Raw genomic sequence first — 21,538 nt, 5'->3', positions numbered from 1 at the left:
TGATCTTATATGCCTGAGTTTATTTCTGGGCTCTCTATTCCATTCCATTGGTCTACGTTTGTCTTTATGCCAGCACCACACTGTTTCAATTACTATGCCTTCATAGTTAAGTTTTTAACTCAAGAAATGTGAGTCTTGCAGCTTTATTCTTCTTTTTCGTGATAGTTTTGGCTATTCGAGGTTCTTTGAAATTCTATGTGAATTTTGGAATGAGTTTTTCTATTTTGGCAAAAAGATATTATTGCGATTTTTGATACCAATTGCATTGAATCTGCACATTGCTTTGGGCAGTATTGACATCTTAACAATATTAAGTTTTCTAATCCATGAACATGCAATGTGTTTCCACTTATTTATGTCTTCTTTAATTTCTTTCAGTAATGTTTTATAGTTTTCATTGTATAAGTCTTTTACTTACTTGGTTAAATTAATTCCTAAGTATTTTATTCTTTTTGATGCTATAGTAAATGGAATTCCTTTCGTAATTTCCTTTTGAGATTGTTCATTATTAGTGTGTAGAAATGCAACTGATTTTTGTGTATTGACTTTGTATCCTTGTAGTTTGCTGAATTTATTTATTAGCTCTCACAGATTTTGGGGGACTCTTGAGGATTTTCTACATATAAGATCATATCATGTGCCAACAGAGATAATATTACTTCTTCCTTTCCAATTTGGATACCTTTTATTTCTTTTTTTTTTTTCCCCCTCAACTGCTCTAGCTAGAAATTCTAGTATTATGTTGACTAGAAGTTGTGAATGTGGGCATATTGTCTTGTTTCTGATCTTAGTGGAAAGGCTTTAAGTCTTTCACCATAGAGTATGATGTTTGCTGTGGTTCCACATTTTTTAATATGATGAGGTGGTTTCTTTCTACTCCTAGTTTGTTGTTTTTGAAAAGGTATTGAATTTTGTCAAATGCTTTGTCTGCATCGATTGAGATGATCATGTTTTTTTTCTTCCTTTATTCTTTTAATGTGGTGTTTTACATTGATCAATTTTGTATATTGAACTATCCTTGCATTCCAGGAATAAATCCTACTTGGTCATAATGTATAATCCTTTTAATATGCTGCTGAATTCAGTGTGCTAATATTTTGTTGAGAATGTTTGCATCAATATTCATAGAGGACATGGGTCAGTAGTTTTCTTATAATGTCTTTGTCTGGCTTTGGTATCAGGGTAATTCTGGCTTGATAGAATGAGTCTAGGAAGTATTCCCTCCTCTTTAAGTTTTTAGAAAAGTTTGAGAAAATTGGTGTTAATTCTTTAAGTGTTTGGCAGAATTCACCAGTGAAGCCATCAGATCCAGGGCTTTTATTTGTCAGGAGATTTTTGATTACTGATTCAATAGCATTTATAGCTATAAATTTCCCCCTTAGTACTGCTTTTGCTGTGTCCCATAAGTTTTCGTCTGTTGTATTTTCATTTTCATTCATCTTTAAGTATTTTCTAATTTCCTTTGTAATTTCTAATGTGACCCATTGGTTATTTAAGAGGGTGTTGTTTAATTTCCACAAATTTGTGAATTTTCCAGTTTTACTTGTGTTATTGATCTCTAACTTCATCCCATTGTAGTCAAAGATACTTTGAATGATATTCATCTTTAAAAATCTATTGAGACTTAAATTTGTGGCCTAATTTGTGGTCTATTCTGGAAAATGTACTAGGTGCACTTGAGAAGAATGTGTATGTTATTTTTGTTGCATAGAGTGTTCTGTATATGTCTATTAGATCCATTGGTTAATTGTGTTAAGTCCTCTATTTCCTTACTTATTATAATCTGTCTGTTTGTTCTGTCTATTATTGAGAGTGGGATATTGAAGTTTCCAATTATTATTGTAGAACTATCTATTCTCCCTTCAATTCTGTCAGCTTTTGCTCCAAAATCCCATGGAAATCACTTCAGCAGGAGGGGGAAGAGCTTGTAACAATGAAGGGGAGGTACAGCAACAATGGCTACCTGCCTCTTTGATCTGCATCTCTGTGATCACAAGCAGCAATCAGTGATCTCAAATATTTGGAGGACAGGGTCCTTTTTGTCCACTGTGGCTCCCACAAGCTGGTACAAACTGCTCCAGGAACCCATGCATAACAACTCACCATGTGGCTGAGGGGTGGAGGATGGGTTACTTCTCCTGTGCTAAGAGCTAAAATTGACCAAAATTAACTGCAATTTACCTTTCAAACCCTTCCCTAGAAGTTGCAAGCCTTCAATAGACTCTTGAGTTCCAAAATAGTTACATTAGATAGATTCTGCCCTTGCAATTGTCTGGGTGGGGAGGCAGATTCTTGGTGCTTCCTACTCTGCCATCTTTGAAGAATCATCTCCCCCCCCCCCCTTTTTTTTTGAAACATAAGAAAGCATTATAAAATATATTTGTAATTGTTAGGGCTATGGCTGCCTTGTTGATTTTTTTCCAGAATTTTCTTCGCTAGTCCTACAATACTGTTTTCCTTTATAAATCTTAGAATCAGTGTGTCTAGTTCTAAAAAGTATCTCATTGAGACTTTTATTGGGAAATTTATAGCTTAATTTAGGAAGAATTTTGTTAATGGATTGAAAACCCACACAAACTAAAAGTCCTGGTTTTCATAAATACTACTAAAATAATAAAGCTTTTTATAAACATTATATAAATACAGAAGTATATAAAGACTATAAACTAAGAAGGCCCTCTTTAAACATTTCCTTATCACTCCCCCCTCCCCAACACCCCTCACTGAGGTAACTCGTGAATAGCTTGATAGTATCCTTTCACACTTAGCCACACATTTACAAATTTTTATGTGTACGTCCACATGCAGGTTTTCATTGATTTTGTTTTGTATGTATGAGATCATTAGTGATGGAGCCATAAAATGCATGTATCAATTTTTTGTAATCCTCTGTAGATGCACATTCAGCTTTTTTTTCTCTCCTACTAACAAACCTGTGATCAATGGCTTCTTATATATTCTCCTACATTTGTGTATCTCATCTAGGTTAACTTGTGTATTTCAGAATATGTTTCTAGAAAGGAATTGCCAGCTAGAAGGGAATGAATGCATATTTAAAATTTTGATAAATACTACTACGTTATCTTCAAAAACAGTGTCAATGATACTCCCATCAACAATATAGGAGGGGGCCTTTTCAGTACTCTCCTACCGGGTTTCCCCCAAAATAAGACCTAGCCGGACAATCAGCTCTAATGCGTCTTTTGGAGCAAAAATTAATATAAGACCTGGTCTTATTTTACTATAAGACCCGGTATAATCTAATCTAATCTAATACCAGGTATAAGACCAGATCTTATATTAATTTTTGCTCCAAAAGATGCATTAGAGCTGATTGTCAGGCTAGGTCTTATTTTCAGGGAAACACGGAAAGTACTGAATATACAAATATTTTAAGCTTTCGCCAAGTTGTAAATTTGAGGTAGTATCTAGCTCACAGCATTTTTGTAAGGGTCATCTGTGAAAATAGCTCACACACCGTCCAGCCAATCTGGCAATAAAACATCTGTAAGGGCTATAAAGTGTCAGGGAATCTTAAAGAACAGAATTTACCATCAGACTTCATTGAGGCCTTAAAGAAATCCCAAAGGCAGTATTTCCAACCTGTAACGTCTGAAGAGATGGAGCAGCTGTAATAATATTTGGGTGTTAAGCTCTGACACAGCAGGACGTTCCTTTTTAAAAATAGTGTCTCCCTTCTCTCCCCACAAAAGAAGCTTGAGGCAGTCCCCAACCTGCCTTTATCTCTGGAGCCACGCGGAGTTCCCCAACAGCTCCCTCGGGAAGGCCCCTTACAAGCTTTCTTCTCTCCTTTTCACCCGAGGAAGGAGGGCTTCTTCCTGCTCCAGTGCCTGGTGCCCTCGGACACCACGTGGGCTGGTCTCCCTCCGGGATCGGGCTGTCCATCTGAGAGTGCACCTGGGATCCCGGGAGCCACCCCAGAGCTTGCCCTTTTCTGACAGCATCCCACAATAGTCCAGGACCGTCCAGGTGTCCAACTTTGTTTTGGGGGAGGTTGGTTTTGGAGACTGCAGGCTTATGGGACCTGCGGAACGAACTGTGGATCAATGAGCAAGCAAGTCGGAAGCCGGTACCTGCTGGTCATACTCAGGTTTCAGAACTGCGAGAAGCCAGCCCAGGGACCGGACTTCGGGCGCTGTCGGACTAAACTGCTGTCAGATGGATGTTTGCCAGATTTTGGCTAATTCAACCTAACAGCTTCTTGGAATTTTATTTTTCCCAAAGTCCACGACGTGAGAAAGTCCACGACGCGATGTGGGTGAGTCTCGCTAAGGCCACTCGCTTTGGAGGAGGAGCCGGGGGTCACAGAAGGGCCGGCGTCTGGAGGGTGGGGATGTCCTCCAGGTCCCGCAAATGGTGAGACCCGCATTACCCTGAGGGCCCGCCTCTTGGCAGTCGTGGTTGTGATTGGTGAAATTAGGCGGAAAACTCGCTTGCCTCAACCACAACGTGATTTGATTGGCTACGACACACATTAGCTTTTTCATAGCCCAAACCTAACACCGCTTAGTGATAAATCCCGCCTTAAAGGCGTTTGATAACAGTTTACGTGTTGTAAAGCAAACGGTGATTGGTCACAGAGCTCACGGATTCAATCGTTAGTAAACACAGCGAGGCTCCCGGGACCGTGGATTGGTCAGCGTTCCGGTGCGGCCTAGTCAATTCCTCCGGATTCCGCGCGCCGGCTGGCTGCCCTCCTGCCCGGGCCTCGCCCCCTGCCTTGCTGATTGGTTGTAGTTCGTCCAGAGGGGAGGAGGCGGAGTAGGTGCTCTCGCATTGCGTCACTTCCGTTTACTGTCGGCCGCTGCCGCGGTGTTCTCAGAGTGTGGCGGCGAACGGGCTGAAGGATCTGGGGGACGAGAGGCGGGGTGGGCGGGGAGGGTGGACGGAAGGGGGAGGAAATCCCATTACGGAGACGCCAGCCTGGACGTTCCCGCCTCCTCCGACACTGTCGGGTCGGATCGGGGAAGGGTCACTGCCTCTTCCAGCGAGAAGGGGGGCGGAGCCCGGCTCAGGTGAGAAGACCCTGTCAGAGCGAGTGGTGGTGGCGCGCGCGGGCGCGTTCACGTGGAGACGGTTGAGCACCAGCGGCGCTGGGCTGGCGGCGCAAGTGGGGTCGCGACAAGGCATCTGGGAAGCGCGCAGACGCGTACCGGTGTCCCTCGCCTACTCTGTTGTCTTTTCTGAGGGGGTATTGTTACCCTTCAGAGCAGAGGGGCCAGGAGGATGGGAGGCGGGTTCTTCTGCGCAGGCGTCCCCTGTGTCCCGACGCCTGGTTGTCTGCGGGGTGGGGCGGGGGCTCTTGCCCCCTCGATCTGCGGGCTGAAGACGTTGGTTACCGGGATGGAGGGGTCGGGTGGGGTAGGTCTCCGGACCAACAGCCTGGCGGGGTGAACAGAGAAACTGCCCTCCCTGCGGGATGGGGTCGAATGTGGCTTCCTTTCGCCCATCCTGGGTGTCCTTGAGCAACAAGGTTTCATTTCACCAGAGCAAGGCCAAGGCGGTCTGGAATTGGGAACTGGAGGCTGACCCTGGAGGGGTGGAGCTAGTGTTTTGGAATGCCCAACTTGTTATCAGAGGAAAAGTGTTTATAGGCATTTATTGAATGCCCACTACTTCCAGGCTTCGTGTAAGAACAGCCGTTGTACCTTCTCCCCTTGTTTGGAGGCCAGGCAGATCTGTACATAAATATATAAGGCAGTGCATTAAGGCGTGGGGGCAGGGGGGCGGTGTTGACGGTTAGGTTCTTTTTTCCTTCCCAAAGTCATTTGTTATTAAGTCAGTCTGCATTCTGGTATAGTGGAGGGTACTGTAGAAGCTAATTTCTGAAAAGAAGACAAATTCTAATTTAACTTGGAGAAAAAATTTTAGGTAAAAACACGGTAGTTTTGATTACTAAGTAGTATGCTTGGGTTCTGTTAATTTGAATGAATAGGAGAAACCCTTCACCTTCAAGAATTGAAACAAAATTTTTCCATATTATGTTAATATACTTTTCAGTTGTGGTAAGTAGAAGATATTACATACGGTGGGATTTTTCTTTACAAGTTGGAGAGAGTGCTGTGCCTTCGTCATCATTGATGATTTGTTATTTTTGTATGGGTTGTTGTGCTTTAGATAATTTTTAGAAGATGGACTGGGCGCCTCTGTCTTCTGGAAAACTTGCTTTTCATTTGCTAAAGTCTTAGGATTTCCGTGGTGAGGGTGGTTGTCCATAAGCTTAAAGAATAAAGTTGGGGGCTGGGGGAGGAAGAGATCAGATGGGGAGAGAAGAAAGCATTTTAGAGAAACGTCCCTAAACCAAGCAAAGGCCTGGCATTATTGCTTTAATCCCTTTTGGAAATCCCAGCAAACTTGGGAAGACTGGCCTGGCCACCGCACCCAGCTTGATCACCTGCCAGGTAAGACGCTTTGGTTGGAGGCTTGTTCTAGGCCCTTGGATTTTGCTGAATAAGTGAACCAGGACTTTTAGAGTCCTGAAATCAACTTGTTTCCTGCTCCGCCATTTTTCTTTTCCAAGTTATGTCAAAACATAGTGTAGTTAGCTGGAGATACTGGCAAGCTGTGTTCTGGGTAATTGAGGTGTCTAGCAAAATTCTGCAAATGATAAGATATGGAAGAAAAATATCTTACAATGGAGTGTTTTCCTAAATTTGGGGCTCAGTGCTCTCAAAAGAGGCTTTGTCGCAAGACTATGGTGAGAAGTTGAAGTCGTTTTACAAAAATCACTTGGATACAAAAATGCATGTAAGTGTTTTAGTTTTTAAAGTACTTAGCATGAATTATATTGAGTTCTTCAGTGTGTGTACAGTCAGATATGACAAAGCTTGCTGTGGTGCTGACACAGAATCTTGAATCTGCTTCAGTTTCTCCTTGGACAGGGAAAAGGAAAAGCCCAAGGTATTGACTCCATGTTAGCTTTCAACATTTTTTAAAATGTAAATTTGTTGTAAACAAATACTTTTCCTCCTCTTCCAGTTTTAAGAATATGATTTCGTTTACTATACTTAACATTTCTCAAATACGGATGTTGTCTAGTAGAGCCAGCTTTTGTTAGTGTAGCAGGTGGGCTGGAATGTAACACTACACTGCACCTTTTGTGTGGTAAGTATTCAGTGAACTTATGTGCTAAAAGACCAGCTGTTTCTGAGTGAACTATTGCTCTTACAGTTATTTTCATCATTTTCATCACTGAAAGTGACTTTTAATTTCAAGACCAATTTGGGGGGAGGGGTGCCTTTCACTTGATTAATTATGCATATATTTGCTAAAAGCTTTGATTTATCTTTCTCACACTTCAAACAGATTAGAAATTGCATTGGAGCACTGACTTTATTGTAATAGAGTAGGCATAGATAGATTACTTTCTTAGTATTCAAGATTATATTTTATCTGTAGATACTTTACCTTCTGATCGTCTAACATATTTGAATGATATGTTTAAGGTTCTAGTATTTCCTTGATTCTAAAACAGTTTTGTTCCCATTTTAATCTTGAAGACAGGATGCTATCAGTAAGCATTATCCTATGGCCTAATTGACAGCTTTTTTTTTCTTTCCTAATGTTACATGAAATATGTTGCATTTTATAATCACTGGCATCTTAGATTTAATGACATTTGGTACGGTTAAAAGACTTATACCCAATTAATTCATTTAATTATAACCAATTAATTTTACTAATTTTCCTTTGTACTCTGAAAAAAGTTTGCTATTGAAAGAATCCTGTTGGAAGTGATACTTGTTTCTTATAAATGGAAATTAGCAAAGTTTTGTTTCTTTTACTAACTTTAAAGGATGATTGTCTGGTGAGTCTGCTTTTGGAAATTATACTTGGTAGTCTGTTACTTTGTGTACTTGATAACAAGTTTACAAATGCTTTATTTCCAACTTTTTAAGTTTAAAATGAGTAGGGAGAATTGCTCCCCCTTTTCTTCTGAATATGATTGTTAACTTGGGATAACTGATTTTTCACTATATCGTAATTAGTGGTTTATAATTTAAAATCCACTCAACAGTCTTCTCTAAATATGCAAGATCTTCAATTGTTTAGTCCTATCTTAGTCTCTACTAGAGGATTTGAGGAGGACAGGGAGAAGAAAACCCACTGTTTCCGGGTTCAGTTGTGAAAAGAACAGATGGTTACAAAAATCTAAACACATTTAATAACATACATTGTATTCTTTGAGTAGAATGTCAAAAGCCACTCGGCAGGTAAAGTATCAGTCCCTTGCTGAATGCTATTGATTTGATAAATGATTCAGAAGTAAGGAATATCCTACTTAGAAAGTAAACTAGGTATAAAAACGAATTAAATCTGTTTTTCATTTTCTCTACTGGAAAGGCATCATCACTAATGGTGTCTTCAATGCTTTGGCATGGCTTTTTTCTTGATAAAATAGTTTTTGTTCATTAAGAAATATGTTTCTTGATCTGTCAAGGGTAAAAGGCAATGAAAGCTATTTTTAAAAATTGCTGAAAAGGTTGTGTGTACGGGGGCAACTGGGGGTGGCAGGCAACATTTTCTAAATAACAAAGGGAAAATACATTTAGACTTAAGCAGATGTTAAACTAGATATACTTTCAGATTTATAAGTAGCTAAAAGAAGTCATTTATAGTGGTTTTTATAGATTTTAATATGCTTATGAAGTTTGTATGATCTTTAGAGCGTTAACTGGCTCCAGATGTTCTTTCATCTAGAGAGTCAGCTAGCTGGCTATTCATTTTATGTTTTAGGAAAATGTAGTACCCAAGAAAGGGAAATTTCTAGGCTAGTTACAGTGTAAGTAGAAAATTCTAAACAGGATAAAGCAGTGAAATGTGTCATAAGTTACTTTTAAGTTTAAATACAGTGTTTTCAGAGTCATGTAACTGTCTTGGACACGCCCATCCTTCAGACAGCACTCCGCTGGTGGCCCACCACCTTGACAGACCACCTCCCTGACGGGGGTGAGCAGACCAAGATTCTCCCCTTATGACAGGTGAGCCTGCTGCCAGGAATGTATTTTGTCACCCTTCCCTTCTCTCCAAAGCTCTGGTCCCTGATTCTTGTTCTGCACAGCATCATGGAAGGCAGGTTTGGGGAGGAGCCAATGGCAAGGGACAGTGGGAAGAGAAAGCAAAGCTCATCCTACATCCTCCTCACCTTCCAAATCAGTCTGTTGGACGTGAAGGCTTGGCAGTGTGGTCGGTGATTTTGGCAGTGTGGTTGGTGGTGGTGGCATGCAGCGTTGGAGGATTTGAGTAAGAGAAGAGAAGCCCCTCCTGCTACATCTTCCAGAACGCTTGCTCTAATTTTCACTCCCTTAGCTGTTATTTTACGCACTTGTCTTTTCACTCTCACCCCCAATCCTTGACCTTGACCCCTGCTCTTCAGCTTCATCCCCTTACTCCGTCAATCTCCTAATCCTTATTCCTAGCCTTTGCTCACACTTGTAAGTATGTAGTGTTCTCTCCTCTCCTGAGTATCCTGTCGTCATCCACCTGGCCCATGTCTATCTGGGGGCTGTTCACATTACAGCAAAGTGAGGTTTCATGGTCGGATCTGGATTTACAACTCTTCTCCTTTACTCACTGCACTAGTTGGGTGATGTCAGCCCTAGACACAGGATGACAGTCACTGCTTGACAATCCTCCCTAAGAAATAATATATGTAAAGTACCTACAGAACCTGGCTCTTAGTTGGCATTCAACTCTCTCATTCCCACCCAACTAATCCTCCGCCACCCAACTAATAGATGTCATCATGGGAAGGGGTGCGGTGTTACTGATACTGCATAGGTGCTTTGACAGTTGGCTACAATAGTAACAGGTTAAAGGCATACTTCCTGATGATCCCGGAAGGTAACACTGCTGAGAAACTGCCAGGCAATTCATTGCACACACTTGAGTAGCATAATATATGAGTATGTATAACTGGAAGGCTGCCTTTAGGCTCATTCATCCTATATATTTGAAGAATGAGACTCCACATACATGCATTTTCCGTATACACGTATGTGAAACATCTACTTCAGTGGTTTTCAAACTTTTGACTTTAGGATTCCTTTACACATTTAAAACCGATCAATGACTCCAAAGAGCTTTTTTGTGGGTTGTAGCTATCAGTATAAACCATATTAGAAATTAAAATTGAGAAAAAGATTTAAGCATTCATTAAAAGTGATAAGCTCATTACATGTTAACATAAATAACATATTTTTATGAAAAATAACTATTTTCCAAAACAAGTGTGTAGTAAAAATAGTGGCATTTGGAAAAAAATCTTTATTTTTAGAACAGTTTTTGATTTATAGAAAGATTGTGAAGACAGTACAGAGAGTTCCCACATACCAACACCCAGTTTTCCTGTTATTAATCTTACCATTAGTAGGGTGCATTTGTTAAAATTAATGAATCATTGTTAATACATTATTATTAACTAAAGTCCATTCTTTATTCAGGTTATCTTTAGTTTTACCTCTTGTCCTTTCTCTATTCTAAGATCTTATCCAGGAAAACACATTCAATCAGGCATCATGTCTCCTTAGGCTCCCCTTGGCTGTGACAGTTTCTCATACTTGCCTTGTTTTTGGTGACTGATAATGTTGAGTGCTGATCACTTATTTTGTAGAATGTCCAATTGGGATTTGTCTGATGTTTTTGTTATGATTAGACTGGGGTTCCAGGTTTTGCAGGGGAAAGACCACAGAAATGAAGTGTCATTCTCATCACATGAACACATGACGCTTACTAACGACTTACTGTCAGCATGACTTGTCACCTTTGGTGTTGCCCTCCATCACCTGACTGAGGTAGTGTTTGTCAGATTTCTCAAGTCTGAAGTTCCTCTTTTCCCCTCCCTTTCCCTACTGTCCTGTGGAAGGAAGTCACTGGGCATAGCCCACACTTAAGGAGTGGGGAGATACATGCTCCATGTCCTTGAGGGCAGAATAGCTACATAAATTATTTGAAATTCTTCTGCACAAAAGATTTGTCTCTTCTCTCCCATTTATTTATCGAATCCATACTTTAAATCAGTATGGACCTATGGATATTTATTTTACACTTTGGGTTATAAACCAGTACTATTTTATTTATCTTTTTGCTCAAGCTGTTCCAGCTTTGGTCTTTGGGAGCGCTTTCTCCTGTGGAATCCTATGTCCCTCTCAAGTACTCCCATTATCATGTTTGTTTGTTTGTTTGTTTGTTTTAAGCACGCCCTTACTTTCTGGCACTACAAAATTCTGCAGGCTTATCTTGTATACTTCCTGCCTCAGTCCAAGCATTGGCCATTTGTCCAAGGAGCCCTGGTTCCTTTTATTAGCGAATGGTATTTGAATCCAACATCTGGGTACCGGGAATGCTCAGAGTGGCCTTCTTTTACTTTTTTTGAAAGTCTCTTTAATGTCTAGTCTAATAGAAGACAGGTGGTTTCTCATACCTGCTTCTGCATTCAATTTGTCGTGATATACTTTTGATTAAAGTATACCAAGAAAATCCAGCGTCACACAAATATGTGGTTGGAAAAGGGAGGAGTATTTCAGTAGCTTTTTCAGATAATTTTGGATAGTCTTTTCTGATTTATAACAACACTCAGCAAATGATATTTTCTTAAGTGGTTAGTTGCATGTGGAATCTGAAACTATATCAATGAACTGTTCATATCCTGTTACATTCAAATACACTTGTTTTTATCTTGCACTTTGAATGAATTTTTTTACCTATACCTTCTTTTGTAACATCATGATTCCAACATTAATCATTTGGAAAATATGGATTCACAGAGTTATGCAGATCTTCCAAATGTTGACACATTTATTATACAACATTTTTCAAAAATCATATTTCATTAATATCACTAACAATCATATCAGAAGGGGGTGAGCATTGGGAAGATATCAGGCCCACAGTGACAGATACAGATTTTCCAGAAGTCCAATTTTCCCCCGAAAGCTTAGATTTTATCATAGGCAAGAAACACTGTAAGTTGTTTTCCTTGAAATGACAAGCTCATTTTATTCATTTCCAAGAAAATATCTGGCAAATACTCGAGTCTAAATAACCATAGTTTGTCATTCGTTCTTCCAAGTAAAAATGGAGCTCCATGAAAAAGCAATGAGTGCAGTTTGCGACTCAAAAATTGCACAAGTACTCTTCCTTGAAACAATGTCATCTTTCACTGTGCAGCACAATTACTTCAAGTGTCCTTCCTATTTCACCTCACGGTTACATTAAACGAGACATGTATTCAAGAATCAAGACTAAGTAACAGTAATGAAGGGGAGGGAAGATTAGATGCCCTGTTCAGTCAGCACTTGCGTGGTAGTGGCTGAGTCCAGCACAGCTGTACAGAGACAGCATTCCGGCCACATTGTTCCTGCTGCCCCTCCAGGCTCAGGTGTCCAGCCTTCCTTTCAATTCTGTGAGCAAACCAGTAACCTTGTGGCAACTGGCTTTTTGGTTAAGTTAGCTGCAGTCAATCAACATCTATACTGCAGCCAAGAACCCTGAAAATAAACTTGAAAATATTTTTTACAAAAGGTATCTGAAGAGGTATTTTTAAAATTCAATTCGTTTGGGAGATATAAAATTTGTTATTCTGCTCTGATGGAAGGTAATCATGAATCGATATCATGGTTATTCAAAACTCTCCCGCAACTCGAGCAAACTCAGAGGACCATGAGGTATATAACTTAGAACTAAAGACTGTCATCACTTTATCAAAATTCTTATCTCTAACCAAGGGGAAGTCAATAGATAATGTCTAACTGAAAAATTAAGGAGCTCCAAGCATGTCATTTAATATATGTATGTAGATATCAAAAGCATTAGCCACGAGTTTAAAGTGGTAGCCTTGGAAAAGAGAACATGGGGAGCAGAGAGGCTGGGCCCTGGTATTTGTCTTAACAAATCTTGTGTAACTATTTGATTCTTTAATGTGTACCTAGCAAACTTTGTATGCCTTTGGTAAAATTTGTTTTTAAAACTCTAAAAAGAAAGAGAGCCTGAACAGACCGTATCCCTTTTCCCAGCACACACACAGAAAACACTGTCAAAGAATTACTCCCCACCCCAGAAAAGGCATCAGTACCAATAGTTTTATAGGAAATATCTATCCAATGCTATGAAAAAGATCATTCTTACGTTACTTAAACCATTTTAGGAGAGGAAGCATCCAGTGATCCAATATTGAAATAAAGTTATTATCTAATTTCTCCTTGATTTAATAGTTTTGGAATGGCAGTGGGGGATTGAGAATAAAACATAAGTATGTAAAAATGTCCTTTCCTAACAGACAGTAGCATGTATTTATCTATGTGGTTCCACATCACTTTATTCTGTAGTATCACCAACTATGTGTCGCAGATGCTGTCTGGGCTCTGATCAGATCCCCTTGATCCTTTTTGCCAGTTCTGTGCACCTGTCGTGCAGCGTCTGTGACTCTTTGAGGACAGGGTCTTCGGGTGACTGGCATCCCTTTGTGCGTGGGCCCAGGGAGCCGGAAGTGCCTGGCCGTGTCCATCCCCCTGGAGAGGCTCTTAGCTGCTGACTGACTAATGCAGCGCTGCCAAAGACAGGTTCCCTTGCCTTGAGGTGCCCCAAACACATTTATACTTTAGAGCTCCCCTGCTAGACCAGGTTAAGGCTTGGATTTGCCCCAAATCGCACCCTTGCTTGGCTGCTGCTGCTTCCCCCTCATACTCCCCACTCCCATTTTCCCCTGGGAGTGCCTCCTTGATAAATCACTTGCACTTGAATCCTTCTCTCATGGTCTGCTTCTGGGAAAACCTTACCTCAGATGGTACAAATCTAAGCCTTCTTCATATTCATAGTCTTTGGAATGACTTTTGGGTATCATAGTAATGCCCTGCTATTAGGCTGGTGCAAAAGTAATTGCAGTTTGAAAAGTTACACATAATTGCAAAAACCGCAATTACTTTTGCAGCAACCTAATATTTCCAACTCATTCTTGGAATATTGACGGTGGCACTTTGGGATGGCCAAACATACATGAAAATGATGCTAGTGCATCAGCTGCATTTCTTCTTTGGTTTCACTCATGGTTCCACTTTTACCTTAATTGAGTTATGCATGTGTTGCTGGATATTACATAGCTTCTCTTAAAAGTCTGTCAGTGTACTCACAGCACAGGTTGCCCTGCTCTCTGCATGCTCATCCCTACCGATCCATTCGGAAAGATGGGCCAGTATTTCCGTATTTAATTGCATTGCCTGGTATGTGACTGTGGCTTCAAGATGATTTCAGCCCCAGTCACAACCTGACTACAACCACATGACAATTCCCAAGAGAGAACCACCGGTGTCCAGTCAACACCTAGAACTGTCAAGAGAGAATAAAATGATTTTTGTTGTTTTAAGCCATTAAGTTTTAAAGTGATTTGTTATACAGCAACAAAAAACTGCAATAATGTAAAACTTGTTAACATCTTCCCACAAATCAACATTCAAATACTATCTCCACGGGACCCTTTTTGTTTGTTTGTTTTTGTCTGTCTACTACATCTTTGGGGGAGATCACTTTTCACCTATTCTTTGTCTATGTGGTACAGATCAGATGCCCCAAACCTCTGAATTCCAGAGGTAGATGATCCAGCAAGGCCAGTCCCCTTTGATTACAGTGACTGTTTCAGAGATGGGTATGTGACCCAAGCCTTGCCTGTAAAAGTCTGCCCTGGAGACTTTTCTGGTACTGTCAAGAAAGATAGTCTCATCACCCAGATTGCAGGCGAGAAGGGCGAGTTCTGTCTAGCACTGATCGTGGCCATTTTTGCCTCTCATAGAAGAGAGCAGCCCCAAAGAGTGTCCTGATGATATGGAGACCCTGGGATCCAGCCGTGACTATAGTTAGCATCACCCCAGGACTTCCTATGTCACGAGCCAGTGAGTTCCCCTCTCTCCTTAAGTCAGCTGAGTAGACTGTTGTATTCAGTTAAGGACGCTGACTTAATCCTGAGGTCCTTTCTGACACCTCGATATGGGAAGGAAGGACAGTGAATAATTAGCCAGTTTTATGGCTAAGATTATCTTTGAGCTGGTGGATTTGATTTCCGTCACTAATCCAAATGATCATAAATTGACCGATTAAGTGATATTGGGATGAAAGAATATTGTCATTCAGGAGAAATAAGTTTGGAGTATCTCAAAATGGATAATTGCACACTGTTGTAACTTAGAGAACAGGTGTTTCTCCAGGTTTGATCATCTCTAATGTCACCACCATGTTAGTTTCCCCCAGGGCCCCTTAAGAGCAAAAGAAGCCTTAGCCTTTGTACTGCTCTGAAGATGGCCTGACCACAAGGCAGAGCAGGACAGTCCAGGCATCCCTAAAGTGCTTTGAGAAGACCCTGGAAAAGCTGAGTTTCTCTCGAGGACTACGTTGGGGCATCTCGTGTAGGGCTGCTGATCTTTAGGCAAATGGGAAAGCTAAATGGTTGAATGGACACTTTACTGCCAACATTACTTAAACCTCTGCCTTTGTTGGGGTCATGTTTAGTACCTCGGTAATCTTTTCTCAAAGATCTCTGGGTGCTGGGAATTTCCTCAAAATGGTGCCTCTCAGGCCACAATTTCCTTGCTGCCTATGCCTTTTTTATAGAAAGTAGGGATTGAACATTAAGAGTTTGACATTCTAGTGAATGACCTTTTCTGGAAAAGAGTGGTGGTTTCTTATACTCAAGATAACTTACATTTCAGAAAATAAGGAGGCTTCTTTTTCCCGCAGATAATCGTACTTCTGCTGCTTGTTGGGGAAGAAAGGCATTGGACAAAATAGCATTATTTTTTTAAAATCAGTATGCTGGGTTGAAAGATCATTTATTTGAAAAGTTAGTCTTTTATGTCCCCCTCATCTGGATCTTGTTCATCTCTTGTTTTTCTTTCCCCATTATTTTTTATAATTTGTTGAGCTATATTGAGGTATAATGTCCATACCATAAAATTCATTATTTTAAGGGAACAAATATTTTTAGAAAATGTATGAGTTGTATAGTCATCACCACAGTCAGTCCAGTTTTAGAACATTCCCATCAGCCCCCCAAAAGTCCCTGCGTCCATTTGCAGTCCTTCCGTGTCCCACCCCCAGCCCCAGATAACCAGTAATCTACGCTCTGTTTCTGTACATGTACCTTTTCTGTGTCATAGGCAGAGAGCGTCCATTGGATTATTATTTTTTTTAATAGACTTCCGTCCAGTCCTCCTGTCTTGGTCACCTCCATCCCACTTCCCCTGGTACCTTGGCAACCAGTTCCTGAGCCTTTGGGTGGATGGGGGGCTTATATATAAGTCAGGGTGTTTTATCCACTGCCGGTTTAGGATTTAGCTTTCTAGGTGTGTTAAGTCAGCTAGCACTCAATCACTCACCTGTTCACCAGCTTCCAAAATGTTATTGACCTTTTCTTTCCCATTTGTTTTTTTCCTTGTGTGTTTATACCTTTCAAACAACAACAAAACCGAAAAACTTTAGTGTATTTTTAATGGGGTTTCAGGAATGAGTGGGGGGTAAATGTGTGTGCGCAATCTATAATACTACCACCTATGATAACTAGACATCTTCCTCACTAATACTGATTTACCCTTTTCACTCATGTAAGGTTGCTAAAAGACTGGTTTGGAATTCTTGGAGCTTATTCATTGTCTTTAGGGAATACAGAACACAAATTAACTTCTGTGGGGTAGATATTCTATCGTTCACATGTTGGTCTTTTCTAACAAGTTAAAAGCATGTTAAGTGTTAAAAGCAGGTCATGGGAAGAGGGAAGAGGAGCCTGTAAACAGCCAGTAGCTGGTCCCACACGTGTGCATGCTTCCAGCGCTGCAGCTGAATGAGCATTTGCTCCTTATTGGACAGGTTTTTAGTCTGTGTGCCCATCATCGGAAACATCACCAGTTTTCAGAGGCCCAGGCTTGGTCATCCACACCTCTGTTCATCACTTCCTGTGGCCCCTGGCCTTGTCTTAAGTTGTTCTAAGTCTTCACACTTTCTTTCTTTGTTTTCCCGTAGGATCATGGATTTTCCTGGACACTTTGAACAGATCTTCCAGCAGCTGAACTACCAAAGACTTCACGGCCAGCTCTGTGATTGTGTCATCGTAGTGGGGAATAGGCACTTTAAGGCGCACCGCTCTGTCCTGGCAGCCTGCAGCACGCATTTCCGAGCCCTGTTCTCAGTGGCAGAGGGAGATCAGACCATGAACATGATCCAGCTGGACAGCGAGGTGGTGACGGCGGAGGCCTTCGCCGCGCTGATTGACATGATGTACACGTCCACCCTCATGCTGGGGGAGAGCAATGTTATGGATGTCTTATTGGCAGCCTCTCACCTGCATTTGAACTCGGTGGTTAAGGCCTGTAAACATTACCTAACGACAAGGACACTGCCCATGTCTCCCCCCAGTGAGCGTGTTCAGGAGCAGAGCGCCCGCATGCAGCGCTTCTTTATGCTGCAGCAGCTCGGACTAAGCATCGTGAGCTCAGCCCTCAATTCCAACCAGAGTGGCGAGGAGCAGCCGGCCCCCATGAGCTCCTCAATGCGCAGTACGCTGGACCCGCGGACGCCCTTCCCCATGAGACGCCTTCATAAGCGCAAGCAGTCTGCCGAGGAACGGGCCAGGCAGCGCCTCCGACCCGCCCTGGACGAGTCGGCCATGTCCAATGTTACAGCAGAGAATGGGCCGTCGGGGGTTCATCCTCGGGAGGAGTTCTTCTCACCAGATTCTCTGAAAATTGTGGAGAACCCGAAGGCCGACGGGATGACGGACAACCAGGAAGATAGCGCCATCATGTTTGACCAGTCCTTCGGTGCGCAAGAAGATGCCCAGGTGCCCAGCCAGTCGGACAACGGCGCCGGCAACATGGCCCCACTGGCCATGGCTTCCCGTGCAACTCAGGTGGAGACGAGTTTTGAGCAGGAAGCTGCAACTGAGAAAAGTGGTTTTCAGTGCGAAAACCCTGAGGTTGGCCTCGGTGAGAAGGAGCACATGAGAGTGGTGGTCAAATCTGAGCCGCTGAGCTCTCCTGAGCCTCAGGATGAAGTGAGTGATGTGACCTCACAAGCAGAAGGCAGCGAGTCAGTGGAAGTGGAAGGAGTTGTGGTCAGTGCCGAGAAGATAGACCTCAGCCCGGAAAGCAGCGATCGGAGTTTTTCAGATCCGCAGTCGAGCACGGACAGGGTAGGTGACATCCACATTTTGGAAGTCACAAATAACTTAGATCACAAGTCCACTTTCAGCATTTCAAATTTCCTTAACAAGAGCAGAGGAAGTAACTTTAGTGCAAATCAGAGCAATGACGATAATATCCCAAACACCACAAGTGACTGCAGGCTGGAGTGTGAGGGCCCGTATTTGTTGAGTCCAGAGGCTGGGCCTGCGGGCGGGCCCTCCTCAGCGCCCGGGTCTCACGTGGAGAACCCATTCAGCGAGCCTGCAGACTCCCACTTTGTTAGGCCCATGCAGGAGGCGATGGGCCTGCCATGTGTGCAGACTTCAGGCTATCAAGGAGAACAGTTTGGGATGGATTTTTCCAGGTCTGGATTGGGCCTCCACTCCTCCTTCTCCAGGGTAATGATGGGCTCCTCAAGAGGAAAGGCCAGTAACTTTCCATACTACCGCCGCATAGCTCCCAAAATGCCAATTGTAACTTCTGTCAGGAGCTCACAGATCCCAGAAAACTCTGCCAGTTCCCAGTTAATGATGAATGGGGCCACGTCCTCATTTGAAAATGGCCATCCTTCCCAGCCTGGCCCTCCGCAGTTGACCCGGGCATCTGCTGATGTCCTATCCAAGTGCAAGAAGGCCTTATCAGAGCACAACGTCTTGGTTGTGGAGGGAGCTCGCAAGTATGCCTGCAAAATCTGCTGCAAGACTTTCCTGACCTTGACAGATTGCAAGAAGCACATCCGTGTTCACACAGGTGAAAAACCCTATGCCTGCCTCAAGTGCGGCAAGAGGTTCAGCCAGTCCAGCCACCTGTATAAACATTCGAAGACAACCTGCCTGCGCTGGCAGAGCAGCAGTCTTCCCAGCACTTTGCTCTAACCCCGACCTCTTGAGAGAATGCCGATGCCAGTTGTAGGACTGAAACCAAAATCTCGTTTGGTTGGGGGCTGAGGCCCATGGGTTTGAGGCTTCCAGCTGCCCCGATGGCTCTTGTAAATTTCAATGGCTAGTAAGTGGAGAACTAATACATGTAGCGCTGCGCTGCTGCATTTCTGGATGAAATGCACACTTTCAGAGAGGGATGCAATCCCCATACCAAGTTCTTCCTTAGGGTTGACTAAAGCAGTCAGAAAGTAGTTTGTAATTGATGTTGTTAAAAGTGGCACATGTAAAAATTAAAAATTGAAGTGCAAAAAATTTTTTTAGCAATTTTTGTAGAACTCTGAAGCATTTAATTAAATTTCCTATACCTTCTGATGGGAATATTATATACCTGTACCGTGATGCAAAACGCACTTATATGTAACCAATGGCAACTTTGTGCCCGTCTAAAAGGCCCTGGATGACAGGCCTGTCCCCACAGATGCTTTAATGTCTATGAGGAGCTAGTCCTCGGCCTCAGAAAGTACTGTAGTTTTTATTTTTGTCTGATTTGCAGTCACAGGCACTGCACTTTGATGGTGCTGACACTGGGTCCAGAGCGAGCATTCTCTGGACTATTAGGTGTATATACTTTTGAAAACATCACTGTTGGATAGATGTTTTAATAATTTTTCCTGGTTTTAAAAACAAAGTTGTAAATGGAGTATATACTTGTAGGGAGTGACAAGTGTTGTTTCTGTATGTGCGGTTTTAGCAGTATTTAACCAACTTGTATGCCTATGTTACAGGTCCATGTTTGGAGGTCAGAAAAGAGCTAGTGTTTGTCTTTGTTCTGATGATGTGGAGTCCAGTTTTGTGGGATCTTTGAAAGCGCTTTTAACCTTTTGCTCCATCCAGATTTTGGGGGCCAGTCCACCCAGTGACAAGCCTGTTTTCTGCTTCACTTCTTCACGCACTCACACCCTATATGGCATCATTCCAAGACCCAGATTGCTGTTTTCAGTTGCAAACTAACCAAAAATGAGGTCAAGCCCCTCCCACCGTGGGTTTTATTACTGTTATATATATATACTCTAGTTTTCGAGTATAGGACCTGAACTTTTGTTGTTGTTGCTCCAGCTCAGTCCTGAATGTTTGAAGTCCAAGCGTAGCAGTGTTCATGGATGAATACTTTCCAGATGGTAAGAGAGTTGGGCAGCCCAGAGCATAGAAATCACCAAGTAGCATCTGAGACTGTTGGAAGAGACATTTGGGTCACTGCCCAGGGCCTCTTTGGTCCCACTGCCTCACTTCCCCAGCCCACCTGGCGGCCTGACCCTGTGCCATCGGGGCTGTTGGTGGCACCTGTGTCAGGCTGACACCTGGCTTGTGTGCTTTCAGGGAAACAGCATAGGTTAATGTGTCTGTACAGCTCATGAAGTCAGTTTAATTCATGTGTGACCATGAGTTCATTGTTTTTATACAGCTTTTTTAGATACCAACCATTGTGCACAACTGAGAGAAATCCTTCAGTTCTTACATTGAGAAAGCTAAGTGTGTGTAGCCTAAAACAAAAATCAGCGTGTTTTCTCCTCTTCCTCTAGTGTGTGCAGTTACACATCTGTCCGTGGATAAACTCAGTGTCATAGTCAGGCTTAACATCTCCTGTGAACAGATTCCCGGGGAGGAGAGGGAACCTTTGGGAGTCTTCTCCTTTCCAGCAGATGTGGGGAAGAGACTGGAGGACGTGGGGTCAGCTGTGAAACTCAGTTGTGTGTGTGGCTAATTGTTAGCCATTTTCTGACTTGTTGCGAGGAGGTTCTGCATCCACCCCTCTACACGCCGTGGGGACCATTGTCTTGTGAGATTAACCTTTGGAGGCAGTTGGGTCAGCATGGACAACAAGGGCCCTGCCTGGGCCCGGGGAGAGGAACCAGTGACACCGGGAAGAGCAGTGGCGGCTCTCATTCCCTTCTGTCTTGAGGAGGTGGTGCCAGGATTCTGCCCCCTGCCCTCAGCTCGGGCTTACATGGACTTTGCTTTGGGGCCTATCTCCGATACAACAGCTGGAGCCCTGCCTCTCCACTGCTAAACAGAATCTAGAATTGCTCATCTACCTCTTAGTCAGTCAGTTTCTACGTGTGAGAAGCAAGCTTGCGGGCCATTGTCCTCATACAAGCTGTAGTACTTAAAAGGTAATTCAGAGGTGCCCTGGAAAACCAGTCCCAGGGTTCCTAGGATCCATAGTTTCTACCTGAATTTTAACTGGTATTGCATACCTGGATTTTGATTGGTTAGCCTTAATTATAGCCTGGCATAATCATTTCTGGTGATCAACTCATAAAGTTCTATCAGGGCACCCATGTCAGTGGTGCTATGCTGGTCAAAATTTGAGATTTTGAAATAAAAACAATTTGTCACATTCATGCCTCTAACTCAATATGTGTTCCTTTTCTTCTCTTAGGTTATTAAGGTTAAAACAAAAAAGGGAAGTAGTAT

At 42.5% G+C, this 21,538-nt stretch overlaps 1 protein-coding gene across 4 annotated transcripts; it reads left to right on the top strand.

Annotated features, from left to right (window-relative positions):
• The first annotated feature begins 4,839 nt into the window (after positions 1-4,839).
• On the top strand, positions 4,840-21,461 carry ZBTB5 (zinc finger and BTB domain containing 5). 4 transcript variants are annotated; one of them, XM_019729127.2, is made up of 2 exons: positions 4,840-5,036; positions 17,023-21,461. In XM_019729127.2, exon 2 carries the CDS (start codon positions 17,027-17,029, stop codon positions 19,055-19,057), a length of 2,031 nt encoding a protein of 676 aa, XP_019584686.2. In that variant the 5' UTR covers positions 4,840-5,036; positions 17,023-17,026; the 3' UTR covers positions 19,058-21,461. The 4 variants fall into 4 exon arrangements, with proteins under 4 accessions (XP_019584686.2, XP_019584687.2, XP_019584685.2 ...); XM_019729128.2 differs by having other exon boundaries at positions 5,030-6,422; XM_019729126.2 differs by lacking the exon at positions 4,840-5,036 and adding an exon at positions 6,678-6,768.
• The last annotated feature ends 77 nt before the right edge of the window (positions 21,462-21,538 follow it).

The sequence above is a fragment of the Rhinolophus sinicus genome, linkage group LG04 (genome assembly GCF_036562045.2).
Source record: "Rhinolophus sinicus isolate RSC01 linkage group LG04, ASM3656204v1, whole genome shotgun sequence".
NCBI classification, from domain to species: Eukaryota; Metazoa; Chordata; class Mammalia; order Chiroptera; family Rhinolophidae; genus Rhinolophus; species Rhinolophus sinicus.
The sequence above is the reverse complement of the archived record's forward strand: the minus strand, read 5'-3'. Positions and strand labels throughout refer to the sequence as shown.